This window comes from Triticum aestivum, chromosome 5B, assembly GCF_018294505.1.
Source record: "Triticum aestivum cultivar Chinese Spring chromosome 5B, IWGSC CS RefSeq v2.1, whole genome shotgun sequence".
Lineage (NCBI taxonomy): Eukaryota > Viridiplantae > Streptophyta > Magnoliopsida > Poales > Poaceae > Triticum > Triticum aestivum.
In genome coordinates, this window is record NC_057807.1 from 658,374,978 (window position 1) to 658,389,879 (window position 14,902).

Genomic DNA, 14,902 nt, shown 5'->3' on the forward strand with positions numbered 1-14,902 from the left:
TTCATTTAGTTTCTTTGGAAATCTAAAGGTCTAAGAGGACGGTACATGTGAGAAGCTATGAATCCACAACAAAAAACTAAACTAACTTTCAAACAAACATTTCAAGTTTGGAAGCCACAAAGAAGCAGCCCAGGTCTCTCGTTGTAGAGCAGGTACATGTCCTTAATGCTGCATCCACAGCCCATAATTTTTCAACATTTAAATTCACGAAATCCAACCGAAGGAAATCATGCCAAAAAATGTGTCGTGGCTTACGTCTCCGAGAAGGACTTCTTGGCATTCTTGTGCAGGTTGGACACGGCAATCCTCGCTGCGAGCTGCAGAAGGACCACACAGGCACCTTCCTTCACCTTGCCCTTAGGGAGGAGGGGGGCAACACTTGTAGCGCCGCGACAAGGCCTCATTAGATAAACCTTTACTCTTGTAATCTACATTGGTGAATCCATTGATACCTTTCTTTACCATATGCTCATTGAACCTTCAAAACAATATAAGTGGTCGACCTATCAAGAATAACCGCTTCAACTGACCAGAAAGAGAAATTGAAGCTAGCAGAAAAACAGATGATAGACATCCAAGAAAGAAACTTATATGTACAGCCATGTCAATTGTTGCTTCAGAAGGCCAGTATTTTTCTGGAACTTCTTTCACCGCAACCCCAATGCTTTTTCACACAACTGCACGGCAATGTACTTGGGTCAAAAGCAAGCCCAATAGAGTGCAATGAACATGATCTTGGATTAAATTTCATCCTAAAACCTGAACACGCATGTTGAATGTACCAAGTTGACAGTACGTCGCCAACTGGCCATTTAATAGGTAAAAAACAAATTAGGTGAACACTCACACTTATCTTACTACTTTATATTTCATCCCGACAATTAATAAAATCAAGCATCGTCACTTTTATTGCCTCTTGCAGCAGGTTCATTCATCAGAATGTTACACACTGTATTTGAGTCTTATTTACTTATTAAGAAACTGTTCTCTTATCAAATTCTACAATTCTTTTGGTGATGTGAATTTCCAGGCCCCCACTGACTGTAACTACAACAGAACACAATTTTCTCTTAGAGAAGAAGCATAAAGAAACAATCATAGTTCAACAAAAATCTGCGAAGCTACTAAAGATCTGCATACTCTGCTTCGGCCATTTTAATAGCAGGTAAAACTTTAGTTGTCAGGAGACCTTCATAGTGAGTCTTCTCCAGGTTCACATATTCATTGGAAGAAACTACCATCAGTATATACATGCTACAGAAGATTGAGAGATCACTATTTGGAAGTACTTATAACTAACTGGTGGCCTTGGATGGAACGAAGAAAATCTGGATTTGATTTAGCTTATGCTACATTATGACCAGGTTTGTAATCACCTGGGAGGATTGATCTTAGAAAAATCTCACACCATATATGTTGCTATAGAGGCTAGTGTTGTCCAGTAGAACTGTAGTTATCAGAATGTACCTCAATAGCACATCAGTGACATCTTAGGCATCTACTATGTGCTAGAATTCGTTGTTTCCCATTTCTCTCAGCCTCCTACTTCAGCCCATCTACTGCGATGTCCCCCTCCTGCGGGCATCAACAATCCTGTTGGTGGACTGTAAGCAGAAGAAAAAGATTGAAACAGCTGATCATATGCAAACCAAGAAGAAACAGAATCGAAAGAAAATTCGGGACAACGTTGTACTGATCAGCGCAACCATCACCTCATAATTGAATTTTTGCTTGTTGTCTTCCATATCTATCATACTGTATATGATATCCCACTCCTACAAAGCTCACACCACTATGAACTGAGATAGTCGTACACCCATAAGATTTTTGCACACTATCTTTCAAGAAACAGCAAGGCCACAATAATTGATCATGCTCATGTCCAAACCCAGCAACTCTTCTATTATGCATCAAGATGATTTATATCAACTACAAATATTCGCTTGTCCATTTCATCAGAGAGGTTATAAGCATAATGCCATTGGAAAAAAAAGATAAGAATGGACAGCATACCTTTGTTATGGTGATGAGAGCTAATTTTATAGGAAATGCACCCAGGAGACACAAGCCTCAGTCTATATATGTACCTGTCATGGCAATAATGTGAAGAGAAATGAAGTTGAATATAACAGACCAAATACCCAATTGAGTATCAAAATAACATAAATTGTAAAGTAGTGGGATGAAAATACCAACCTGTATTTCTTCAGTATAGGCAACCAGTTCTAGAGCTAATGGTACATTTTAAGCTCGAACGTACATACACAGCACACCTAATTTGACTAAGTTCAACTGATGCCGCAAAACCAGCTCCTTCACTGAAAAGGGAAAACAACTTCAGAACCAAAATGAGAAGTTTGCTAAAATAGATCTCCACCACCATTGTTGTGGATTTGTTCCTTTATCTTAACAAAATAAATACTAAAGACTTTATCTTAACAAAATAAATACTAAAGAGCACACTTTTGCCAAATATTTCTTAATTGATATGTATAGCAAGAAACATGCGAGAAATTTTCCTACCTCAACATGGACTAAGTACTGACCATCAAAACTGCAGCTGAAGAAAACAAATAATCCACCCATAGAAAAGGAAAAAGGAAAGAAGGTGGTAAACTTCATGACACTGGTTATCATGGAACCAAAACAGAGCTAGCGAGCAATCACGGAGCCAACGGAGCCAGCAAGCCAAGTAGTGAATTGAGCCTCCCATCTTGACTCAGTAGGTTGCTGAGGATTGGTGATACTTGCCAGAACTATCCCAGATTCTGGTGCTCCTGCAACAACCCTGACAAGTCACCGAGGGCATCCAATCCGACGACCCTGCAGACATGGCGAAAAGACACGAATTCAGAACGGCAGTCCACCCAACAAACCCAGCAAAATACAAAGAGTGTGGTAAAGACAACTGTGAAATTTAAGCGTAAATCCATCTAAATTTAACACATACAATCCAGCAAGTTGAAACCTTCAAGCTCACGTTATGGCATTTGCTTCAAGGATAAACAAATCAGGGATGCAATCCAGCAAGAGAAGAGCAATTTAACAAGTACATTAACGAATTTAGAGGATGTTAGCATTTTATTTATGTGATGATGACTGTCTCAATCAAAATTCATATATCTCAGAGATGCAGTGCAGGAAGGGGAGCCTTGGCGCAGTGGTAAAGCTGCTGCCTTGTGACCATGAGGTCACGGGTTCAAGTCCTGGAAATAGCCTCTTACAGAAATGTAGGGAAAGGCTGCGTACAATAGACCCAAAGTGGTCGGACCCTTCCCCAGACCCTGCGCAAGCGGGAGCTACATGCACTGGGGCTGCCCTCAGAGATGCAGTGCAGCAATCAAAAGCAGATTAAAACAGTGGAGAGAGAGGATGAAGAAGAAGCAAGAAATGCAAAAATGCTCACCTTCCCAGAAGGGTGGAGATGCTCACCTAAAGCAGGAAAGAGGGAGGAACGAGGGTGCGCCGCGCGTCCAGCTCGCTGCCGGGGAGACGACCCCTTGGTCGCCTCCAACATCGTACCTCATCTGCTCGCCAACGAGCAGCACCTCCTCGCGGACGACCTCCTCGTGCACCTTCCCGAGCTCGAACTCCATGCCGTCATCCAGGTTCCGGATCCGGCATTGTTCCCCGCTGCTGCTGATGCCTCCAATCCTCTGGTTGCGCGCCAGCGGCGGCTTCCCGTGCCCGCTGGATCTGGGAAGGCTATCCTCCTCCGAGGGCCCCGCCTCCTCCGAAGTAGGCGAAGCGGGCGGCGGGGAGGGAGAGGGGGAGCAGAAGCGGGGCGGCGGCAAGAGAGGGGAGGGTATGGAGATGGAGTGGCGGCCAGTTGAGACGAGGGAACGGGGCTGGAGGAGAAAGCTGACGGGCGGCCTGCACGTCGAGCGCGTCCCTCGCGCAGTGCGGTGGTTTTTTCCCTCGCGTGGTGCGATGCGCCCTCGCTGTTTTTCTTTCCCACGCGCAGCGCGGTGCAGTGGATTTTTTCCCTCGCGTGGTGCGGTGCGCTCGAGCCATCCGTTGTGTCGACTCCTTCATCCTTTATATGTTCAATGTTCAATGTTCAATGCCCAAAAATCGGTGTACTGTGTCCTAACTCCTAAGATGGGCCTGGTCAGGGGTCAGTCGGACTGAATTCTTTTTGGGTCGGTATCAAGGGGCACTATTCATTGTCCTCCCAAACAGCCCATGATCGTCGGCCAAACCGCTGCTTGCGGTTGGCGGCGCTCCCCGTCAGCCTCGCCCCCCCCCCCCCCTTATCGCTGTGTTGACGCCACCCTGCTATCCCTTCGGCCTACCAGCAGATTTCCCCGGCGAGCCTGCATCCTCCACATCCTGAATAGTCGGCCTTCAAACTCCCCTCTGCTGGCTTGGCCGACTACGGCTCGAGAGTCTGGATTAGTAGAAACAATTTGTCTGGATTAGTAGAAACAGTTTGTCTAATTCACATCTAAATGTTTTTTAAGGATGTCACATCTAAGCTCCCATAAGTATGTAATGCAGCAATAAAAAAAGATGGACAAAAAAAGAAAAGAGCATTAATAGAGTGGACATCAGCTTAGATGTGACATAACTATGTCACAACTCCTAGACAGACCCAGGTAGAGATGATAAACTATTCATATCAATAAGGAATTATTTTTTTGGGAGACGCAACGTGTGCCAAGAGGGCCAAGAGTACGGGTGAAAACAGTGCGAAAAAGGATGAAACTGGGTGCTCCAATATTTGTTTTTATATTATTTTTTTTAAAACGGAAACGAATACAGAAACCCTGGAAACAAATACTATTGAAAACGAAAACAGTGCGAATACGTACGGAAGCTCCACATTTGTTTTTATATTTTTTTTCAAAAACAGAAACGAATAGATAACCCTGGAAACAAATACTAGCGCAAACGAAAACAGAATGTACGACAAAGACATGGAACGAAAGCGAATGTTCACCGGAACAAAAGACACCTCGAACCATAGAAAAAACACAATGAAACCAACAAATTTATTTAGTGGATAAAATGATTACAAAATCTTAATATATATCATTGATATATAAATATATAATAAGATATTCATTTGTGCATAAATATTCAACTTTGGCAGCATAAAAATTTGAAAGGCATCAAACAATCAAACATTGCAGCTCAAATCACAATAGTGCTCATACCAGCGACATATTTTGAAGTTGGGCCATATGGGCTCGATTAGGGATTAGGTATTAGGCTGTCGTGATGTAGTAGTAGTACAGTTGAAGTTGGGGCATATAGTCCATTCTGCTCATTATGTGTAGGGACTAATTATGTGTTTATTGGACTGCAAAATAGCCATATGTTCATTTTTAAAATGCAAGGTTTCGTATTAACGGAAACAGAAAATTCGGTTTCCGCATCTGTTTCACCAGAAAACGATGTTCCGTTTGCATTTCCGTTTCCGCACAAAATATATTCTATTTTCCGTTTTCATTTCCGTTTTTCCTCTATGTTATCGTTTTTCGGCCGGAAAGGCGGAAAGTTTCCGCTCATTTTCATCCATAGCCCAGCTTACCCTTGAGCAGTTTGACGGTTGAGATCAAATAATCCTCTTTAAGTGGAGAGCTTACCCCCTAAAAAAACGTGGAGAGCTTACCATTTCCCCCTGCTCATATTCGGAGTATATAGCAAAGCACGGGCACATTATTATTGTAAATAAATGGAAGTATCACCGATCGTTGGAGTTGCCCGATTGTTCCGTTGATAATTGCCCAAAATCAGAGACGCAAAGTTAGGAGCAAAGGAATAGGTCCTCTTGTTAACATCTGAACCCAACAAATAGGATCTTCAGGTGCAATCACTTTTTTTTCAGGATCATTAACTCAACATTACACCAATTTGCACGAAAGAAATGATAAGAGTGCCATGCAACACAACGACTCAACAATGGTCAATGCAGATCTATAAACCTGATGGACGGAACATGCATGTGTGATGGATCAAGCGCCTCCGGTGACCCTGCCGTTGAAGATCTCGATGGTGTCGCCGCTCTTGACGTCGTGCCAGCGCAGCGTGCGCTCCTCCTCCATGACATTCTGCTTGTAGATGAAGAAGTAGGCGCCGTCGTCGGGCAGGAGGAGGTGCGGCGCCGCGCCGCCCAGCTCCGCCCGCAGCTCCTTGACGGCGTCCATGTCGCTCACCTCCAACGTCACCGCCTTGGCGCCCCACTTCACCTCCACAGACATCCGCTGCTGCGGCTTGTTAACCTTGGCCGCCCCGTTCCCGTTGTCGCACGCTGGCGGCGGCGGCGGCGGCTGGCGCACGACCACGCGCACCTCCATCTCCGTCCCATCGGCCGGCGGGTTGAACTGCGCCAGCTCCTTGTCATCCTCCATCTCCGCCTCCTCCAAGAACACGCTCACCTTTGTGGCCGGCACCGCCCCGTCTGTGCGCTCCTGGAGCATCTCCTTGAGGCGGGCGATGGTGCAGGACGCGTCCAGTTCGAGCGCGATGCGGCGGCCCTGGCCGAGGGCCGGCCCGGAGGCGACGACGTGGACGACGGCGCCGGCGGCAGTGGGGGAGTCGTCCGGCAGGACGATGAGCACGTGGGATCCCTCCACGATGGGGTAGTGCTGGGTGTCGCGGTCGTCCTCGAGCTCCTGGCCATGGAAGAAGAGGCGCTGGGACTCCACGGGGATGCCCTCCTGCTTCAGGATGTACTCCTTGATCCTCCGCACGGTGGACAAGTACCAGATCTCGACGGTGAATCGGCGACCCTGCGTCGTCTCGAACGTCACCTCCATCGCGCGCGATTCGCTTGTGTGATTTGTGAAAACGTGCGGCTGGGCATTTCCATTTTATTTATACACACAATATATGCATTGCCCATCCATCATTTAATTTAATTATTACTCGATTTATTATTCTCAGATTTGTTATTTTACCGCTTAAAGTGCCTACGTATTCATTAAAATTAAGGTTACATTTTTCGCCAGTAGAGGTACAATATATAGGCATTTATAACAAATATTCTCAGATAGCATACCATACGTGTAAAATTAATGTACGGGCTTTTACAACAAAATTTCCATCCATGGTAATACGCGATGTTATTCTCATATCTGCAAAAATTATTGAGCAAGCATTTATAAGAAAATATTCTGAGATATGTGCATGCATCCATGCATGATGACACAATTGTTTTTTTTTTGAGGGAAATGCATGATGACACATGATCTCTCTCAGTTTTTTTTTGAGGGGTAGATCTCTCTAAGATAAACCTGAGCATGGGCAGCCGGGCCGGACGGTCGGGATGAGCTCCAGGTATAGGCTCGATGGCCTGGCCCAGAGGTCTGAATTACCTCAAAAACAGAGTTTAGTTTATCTACATTTATACTGCCCAAAAATAATTTAAATAATTTTATTTAATAGGAAAAGTGCACAGTTTAATTGTTCAGGACCGGGTTCGGGTTTTTGCGGTCGGGCTTTATATAACCCGCCCAAGTAATGCCCTAGTTTAGTTGAAGAGTTGATGCCAAAGTCCTTCTCCCGCTCGGTACTAAGAGCAACTCTAGCAGACCCCGCAAAAATACGACCCGCAAAACACATTTGCGGATTGATGAAGGTCGCGTTTACGGGTCAAAAACATGTGCGGCCGAGCAGAACCCGTATCTAAATCCGCATATTTTGAAAAAATAATTTCGCGAGAGAAACTGCACAAACATAGTTCACATACTACATAGTTCATCACATGATCAACAAACTACAAGCATAGCTATATTACATACTACGTTAAACTAGTACTAGGGGGTCCGATCTGAAGGCGGCGAGGTCGCGGCAAACTGGACGACGCCGTGGAGGAGCCGGACGCTCAATCCTCCTCGCCGGAGCTGCACAGATCGACGTACTTCTCCGCTTGCTCCGCGCAGATGCGGCGCCACTCGCCAGCCTTCTCGTTGGCGGCAACGTTGTCGGCAACCGCCTGCCGCCACTCGAGGGCTTCGAGCTCCTCGGCGTGGCGCCGGTGCTCCTCCTCCTCGTGCACGCTCCGCTCGGCGTTGGCGGCGGCGACGGCGTCGAAGTCCGCGACAAAGTCCTCGGGCCCGAGGACTCCGTGGCGGCCGAGCGGAGCGGGCTCCTCGGGCTCCTCCTTCACCGGGACGAACGGCGCTGGCGGCTCCGGCTCCTCCTCCTCGTCCGACCACTCCCTCTTCACGGGGAGGAAACCCGCGGCGGCGGCGGAGGAGGATCCGGCATAGGAAGACCTCGTGGAGGAGAAGGACGCGCGCCGGCGGTCGTACTCCTCCGTCTCGCGGCGCTCGAAGCTCGCCGGCGGCGACAGCCCGTGGTTGGTCCCCTTCCGGGCGCCGCGCTTCCTCGCGTCATCGGACCGGACGCGCCGCTCGCGCTCCGGGTCCCTCTCACGTCCGGATCTGCTGCCGGAGCCGCGTCCGGAGCTCCACATTCGCCCCCACATGGCGGCTGGAGGCAGGGCGGAGGGTCACCGGCGGCGAGAAATTGGGCGAGGAGAAAGGGGAATCGGGTGGCTCGCGGCGGTGGGGGATAGGGTTTCGACCCGCAAAAGGGTCGCGGAACCGCACTTATAGTGCTCGTGGCGTGCGGTTTGCGGGCTGCGGCAAAAAAATTTACGGGCCGGGCGAGTATGCGAGTTCTGTTCTGGCCGGAAAATTGGCCCCAGCCCGCATACTCGCCGGAATATTTGCGGGCCGGGCGTTTTGCGGGGTCTGCTAGAGTTGCTCTAAGGGGTAGTCACGTACCAAAGCAGGCTAGAAATACTGTATTGTATTTTTTCTTCATATTTTGTTTTTGTGATGGGTATTTTTTCTTCATATTGACATTACAATTTTCGGTATTGGCTAGAAACATCAAATAATATATTTTCAGCCATGATATGTGTATGATACTTCACGTTCCAAATTGGTACGACACATCAAGCACATCAGTGGATCACATCAATTTTCTAATCTATGTGGCTGATAAAAGCATCATATCAAAATCGTAAGTGCAATTTCCTAATATATTATGTATATTTTAAATATTTTTTGAAAAATAAAATATAATTGAAAGCCTTTTCAAGAATCAAAATAATTACTTGAGAGGCTATTTACAAAAGATAAAATAATAAGTCAACACAATTCAATTTATTAATTATTTCGAATTTTTTTCTGAAACATATAATTTAATTTTTCAAAACATGATTTTTACTGCAGTGACATTTCAAATATTTACGGAATGCATATTTTAATGTCAGTAACTATGTCAATAATTTCGCTATTCTGAAAAAATAATATCACATGAGTTTCAGTTTTTTTTTCCAGGGACAACTGTTTCAATAATTTTAGTTAGTGCACTAATTTTAGAAACAATTATTATGACAATTTCACTTGCTTTCACATATCACAATCCATATTTTACAAATCGCACATATCAAAAAGCATATTTTGCAAGTGGCGGTAACCCCTATGACATATTACCAAATTTCACATATTAGAAAGTTGACTTCATTTCACACATTTCACATGTTGAACATAACAGAAACTAATGAAACACATATGTTTCACACAGAATTCACAAGCCGAATACATCTTTTCAGCAATTAATGAAACATAGATGCATAAGATGAACCAATAGATACCAAGTAGATTTCACAACTTCGATTTTGATCCATTATCTAAATTCCAATATAGGGACCTCGCCCCTTGGCCCGAGCAAGGAAAGAGGGGAGGAACTCTGTCAATTCTATAGAGAATGACAAGAATGCACATCACCACCACATACGTAGAGGGGGAGAAGCGGGGGAGGCCGCCCATCATGAGAAGAATCTCACGGAGCAGGAGAAGGACCTCACCCAGTGGACGATGCAGCAACACCTCACCCGTGGCACAAGGGGATGACAAGATCCACTGGTATTAGGATCGCCCACCTACCACTCATCAACCAAAAGAGGGACGAGGGGCTGGTCTTGAAGGAGAACGGCAAGGACAAAGATGAGCATGGGGTGGTGGTCGCAGTAAGTGGCTCCGAATTCGGTGTGGTCATCTCTCTCTCTCTCTCTCTCTCTCTCTCTCTCCCTTGCTCTCTCTCTCTCTCTCTCTCTCTTTCTATCAGTTTTGGACGGGGCGGTTTCTGCCTTTTATTGAAATAAATGCTAATAGTCCTACCAATCTAAAAGTAGGAACGTTGGTTGATTTGGCTCTGCTACGTATGGTCCTGATAGAATCGCCAAACTGAAGAGTTCATGTGTAGAAAAAAATGCGCCACAGAATAAATGTTTTGACGCTGAAGAGCTTAACGACATTAATAGATACACACTCCTTAAATTGTAAACATTGACAATGGTAGGCTAATGATATCATTTAGTTTTTAAATCAATTTTGGTCTATATCAATAGAACATGGAATCCAACCATATATAGGATAAATATACCCAGAGATACAACTTGCACCCCAAAGTTCAACCCGGTCTAGGAAGCCAACCACACTATTATCGCTAGACCAAGCTAACAACCTTGTGTGGAAAGGCTCAGAAGAAGATGGTGTGCAAAAATGCAAACCACTTTCACATTCATTACTTGTTGCCGCTTCTATGATTCTTAAGAATGCAAATTTGACTAATAGAACTTAAAATAGCAAGTGGTAGACACATGTTGCACAAATTCTAGAAACTGGCAATGTAGGCAAAATCATACCTTTTCTTGAGTCTAAGTACCCATGCTGATGTTATAGAGCAAATATTTATATTGGGCACCATGTTGATATTCAAGATCTATTAGTATTCGGGGCTACTAGCCCTCGCGGGCAGGCTGGAGTGACTATTTTCAGCATTTTCATGAGAGGATTTGTTAAAGATTACAAGGATGGATGTAAAAACAAATATCACTACAGGCCCAAGAGGGAACATTGCTATGGGCCGCCCGGGACGCCGGTTCCTTTGAATGGGGTGTATGTGAGAGCCTGCTTTAATATGAATGATAGATGATAGACTACTCATATCAACAATTTTTTTTCTTATCCAGGAGCCCATCCGAAAGGAACCTCAAAATTAGGCGTGCTTGGCTTGGAGCTTGGACCGATTTAAGAATGGGTGGCCGACTGAAAAGTTAACCCCGGATGTGCATGAGTGAGGACCAAGTGTGTAGGAAAGACTAGTGTCGGTCCAGTCTAGATCCTACCAGGCATAACAGCCAGGACATGTCACTGTGGTCGGGGCGTTACACGTCGTTGGCAGCCATCCTTCGAAACAAAAATGACCGACCCAAATTTGAAAGCACGGTATCATATCTATTCATATCTCTAAGATTTTTGTTAGTTTGATTGCATTAGAAAAATAAAGGATTCTTTCAAAGTAGTACCTCCGCATAAAAATTAGCCTACAAAAACGTTTTTCATTTTGATACGGAGGTAATAATTCTTAGCAAATTTTATATAGGATTCAACCCAGTAACCCCCCAGTGCCTAGGGCACTTTTAATTCAAACGAATTTTATTGGATTTTTTTGGAGGATTTAAATCCTTATGAATCTCTCCTCATAAATCATCTGACTCATAGGATTATAATTTTACAAGGATTGCTTTGCACTATTTTGAAAGAAAGTTTCACCCACTCGAACATCTTCCTACATTTTTTTTGCTTTCCGGTGTTACCAAACATATTTTTTAATCTAATTTTATTTTAGTTTTCTATTCTATAGGATTCAAGAGAATAATGCTGCTTTAATATTGACGAGGCACTCTTTGTAGATCAGGTGTGTTTGGGGTATTCAGTGTGTGCCGCTCAGCGGATTGTGTCAGTTTTCCTTGGTTTTTCGCTGATTAACTGCGCAATTCTCTTCAGCTAAATTAGTGGATTGACTCTGTTTTTTTTAAATAACCTGTGAACCAAGAGACTCTGGAAGTGGTATGATATTCGTCTGAAGCAAAGAGACTCTGAAAATGGAATGAAAGACGTTTGAATCAAGCAGACAGCCTTACCCCACTTGGGAGCACCAATTTGATTTTTGCACAAGATCCAAAACAGTAGCTATCTTGTCAGTTTGGAACTGGCACCAAGCGAATCAATAAAATCTTTAGGTTCTATCCTAAGAAAAAAAAAACTGGTAGCCACCTCCCACACCACTCGATAGCCGTGCACTCGGGCACTTCATCGTCTCCTCAGTCCTCAGTCCTCACCCACGTGGGGTGGTCAGTTACTCAGTCCCCAGTTGGCAAGGAACACACCACGCCACACACACACCGGGAGCGAGAGAGATGGCGACAGGAGTGGGGGAGGCCAGGGGGGAGACGGTGCTGGTCACCGGCGCCAGCGGCTTCATCGGCTCCTGGACCGTGCGCCTCCTCCTCGCCCGCGGCTACGACGTCCACGCCGCCGTCCTCAACCCCGGTCAGTGCCACCCTCCGTCCCACCCTGCACCGCCATTACGTTGACCAGAGACGGACCTGCGATGCGGCGGAGGCCACCGTTTGATTTTGTCGCTGGCGTGCCGCAGATGACAAGGCCGAGACGGAGCACCTCCTGGCGCTCGCCGGGGGCGACGAGGCCCGCGTCCGCTTCTTCCCGTGCGACCTCCTCGACGGCGCCGCCATGCTCGCCGCCGCGCGCGGCTGCTCCGGCGTCTTCCACCTCGCCTCGCCCTGCACCGTCGACCGCGTCCTCGACCCGCAGGTACCGCTGTGCTGCCCCGCGTGCTCCCCGTGACCGTCCCGCCGTTGTTGCTTCAGAGTTCAGTCCTCTCAGTACGGGGTGGCGTTTTGTGGCCGCAGAAGGAGCTGGTGGTGCCGGCCGTGGAGGGGACGCTCAACGTGCTACGCGCCGCCAAGGAGGCCGGGGGCGTGCGCCGGGTGGTGGTGACCTCGTCCGTCTCCGCCGTTGTGCCCAGCCCCGGGTGGCCCGCCGGGGAGGTCCTCGACGAGCGCTGCTGGACCGACATCGACTACTGCGAGAAGAACGGGGTGAGATGATACGACCACCTTACAAAAGTGCAGTTACTAACCATGCCAAAAACAACCTGCAGTGCATGGAAATGCTATCTGCAACCTGCAGTGCAGTACAGTTTGTTACTGCAGAAGTGCATAGTTTGTTTGATGAGATGAAAATATGAAATCACATACTGTATTTTTTTAGAAAAGGATGAAATCACATATGGCTCAGTTGTGCAGATGACAGAATGATCCAACTTCCCCCCCAATCTGATTTGATTCTATTGAATCAATGGACAGAAATTTTGCACATAGAGGGCATCTTGTAAAATTGTTAAGATGAAACGCGGTTATCTCAGGTTCTATCTTTTCTTGGACAGGTCTGGTACCCTGCTTCAAAGACACTGGCTGAGAAGGCAGCATGGAAGTTTGCAGAGGAGAATGGACTGGATGTAGTTGTTGTCAATCCAGGGACTGTTTTGGGCCCGATGATTCCGCCAAGGATCAATGCTAGCATGGCCATGTTTCTTCGCTTACTTGAAGGTACGCTATTACGATCATGCAGTCTTGATAATTCTCTGTTCATAGTTTAAGATCTTTTTCATAATTTGCCAGATAAAGAAATTTATATAGTACTACTCTTTAATCATTGCTTAGTACCTCTAGAATGTTTGCTGATAGGTTAGCAATAATATCATGAGTAACAGACTGAAGCAGGGGCAATTCATGAACTTGTACGAACTGAACACATTCTTTTCCTGATGAAACCTTCATATAACATCTAAATTCACAACCTTAAGCATCAGCAAATGGATGATCGAATTTGTACTTGTACTTTACGAGAACTGGCCGAAATGATGCTACTTACGCTGTACTACTTCATATTCTGCAGTGGTTAGTACTACTAGAGAGTAACTGCAAGGTTTGTCATATCTGAACCCTTTTCTGCTCCATACTTTACACAACAATTCCTCTGCTTTGGCATAAAAACCATAATTTGAAAATCATCCTGCATTGGCATTCATAACCTGGCAACGTAAATTACTTGCACTTGCTATGCACAAGACTTTTCTTGTCCGGTTATGTGTGTGATTGCTATGATAAGGAAACACCTCCTAAACACATCTCTCTGCACACACAGGCTGCACTGAGGAGTATAAGGATTTCTTCATTGGGCCAGTCCACGTGGAAGACGTCGCATTAGCCCATATCACGCTGTTCGAGAACCCGTCGGCGTCCGGGAGGCACCTCTGCGTGGAGCCCATCTGTCACTGGAGCGATTTCGCGTCGAAAGTCGCCGAGCTCTACCCTGACTACAAGGTCCCAAAGTAAGCAACACACACTGAACACATACTTCACATGTTTGGAGTACAATAATTTCATAGCAAGCAGCAACATAAATGGACTGTTAATCTCTTCGTGTTTGATCGGTTTGGTCGGCAGATTCCCCGAGGACACGCAGCCGGGGCTGGTGAGAGCGGAAGCGGTGCCGAAGAAGCTGAAGGCGCTGGGCCTGCAGTTCACTCCGTTGGAGAAGATCATAAGGGACGCCGTGGAGAGCCTCCGGAGCAGAGGATGCATCGCCTGATGGTGATGGCTGGATTATTATTAGGTGCACTGTATTCCTTCCTTCCCCTCTGTTGCTGGCTCATGATCAAACCTTGCTTCTGAGATGTGTTGTGCCCAGCCCAGTGCTAGACCTTATTGTTGCCTGCTGTATGATTGTGCAATAACGGCTGGTTGATCTGCTGGTACACTGTAATGGTTCTCTTGCTAGATTGTTCCTACAAATCTTTGCGTGTTGCGAGGAGGAAGATCACCGATGAATAATTGTCCATGATAAGAGAGAAGAAAACAGTACTCTCGAAACTGAGCCAATAATGAAACTAAAAATGCCCACAAAATCGGATTTCTTTGCGCAAATTCAGTTTCATGGCTTTATGTTCGTGTCAAATCTTTTCATGGCTTGTACTGTACTCCCTCCGTCCGGAAATACTTGTCATCAAA

At 46.0% G+C, this 14,902-nt stretch overlaps 2 protein-coding genes across 2 annotated transcripts; one reads left to right on the plus strand and one right to left on the minus strand.

Annotated features, from left to right (window-relative positions):
- Positions 1 to 5,889: 5,889 nt before the first annotated feature.
- Positions 5,890 to 6,818, minus strand: LOC123117456 (ubiquitin-NEDD8-like protein RUB2). The gene has a single exon (XM_044538204.1). It carries the CDS (start codon positions 6,762 to 6,764, stop codon positions 5,961 to 5,963), a length of 804 nt encoding a protein of 267 aa, XP_044394139.1. The 5' UTR covers positions 6,765 to 6,818; the 3' UTR covers positions 5,890 to 5,960.
- A 5,267-nt stretch (positions 6,819 to 12,085) lies between these two features.
- On the plus strand, positions 12,086 to 14,686 carry LOC123113962 (phenylacetaldehyde reductase). The gene is made up of 6 exons (XM_044535301.1): positions 12,086 to 12,359; positions 12,466 to 12,641; positions 12,740 to 12,928; positions 13,276 to 13,438; positions 14,037 to 14,223; positions 14,339 to 14,686. The coding sequence occupies exons 1-6, from the start codon at positions 12,227 to 12,229 to the stop codon at positions 14,481 to 14,483; spliced, it is 993 nt and encodes a 330-aa protein (XP_044391236.1). The 5' UTR covers positions 12,086 to 12,226; the 3' UTR covers positions 14,484 to 14,686.
- The last annotated feature ends 216 nt before the right edge of the window (positions 14,687 to 14,902 follow it).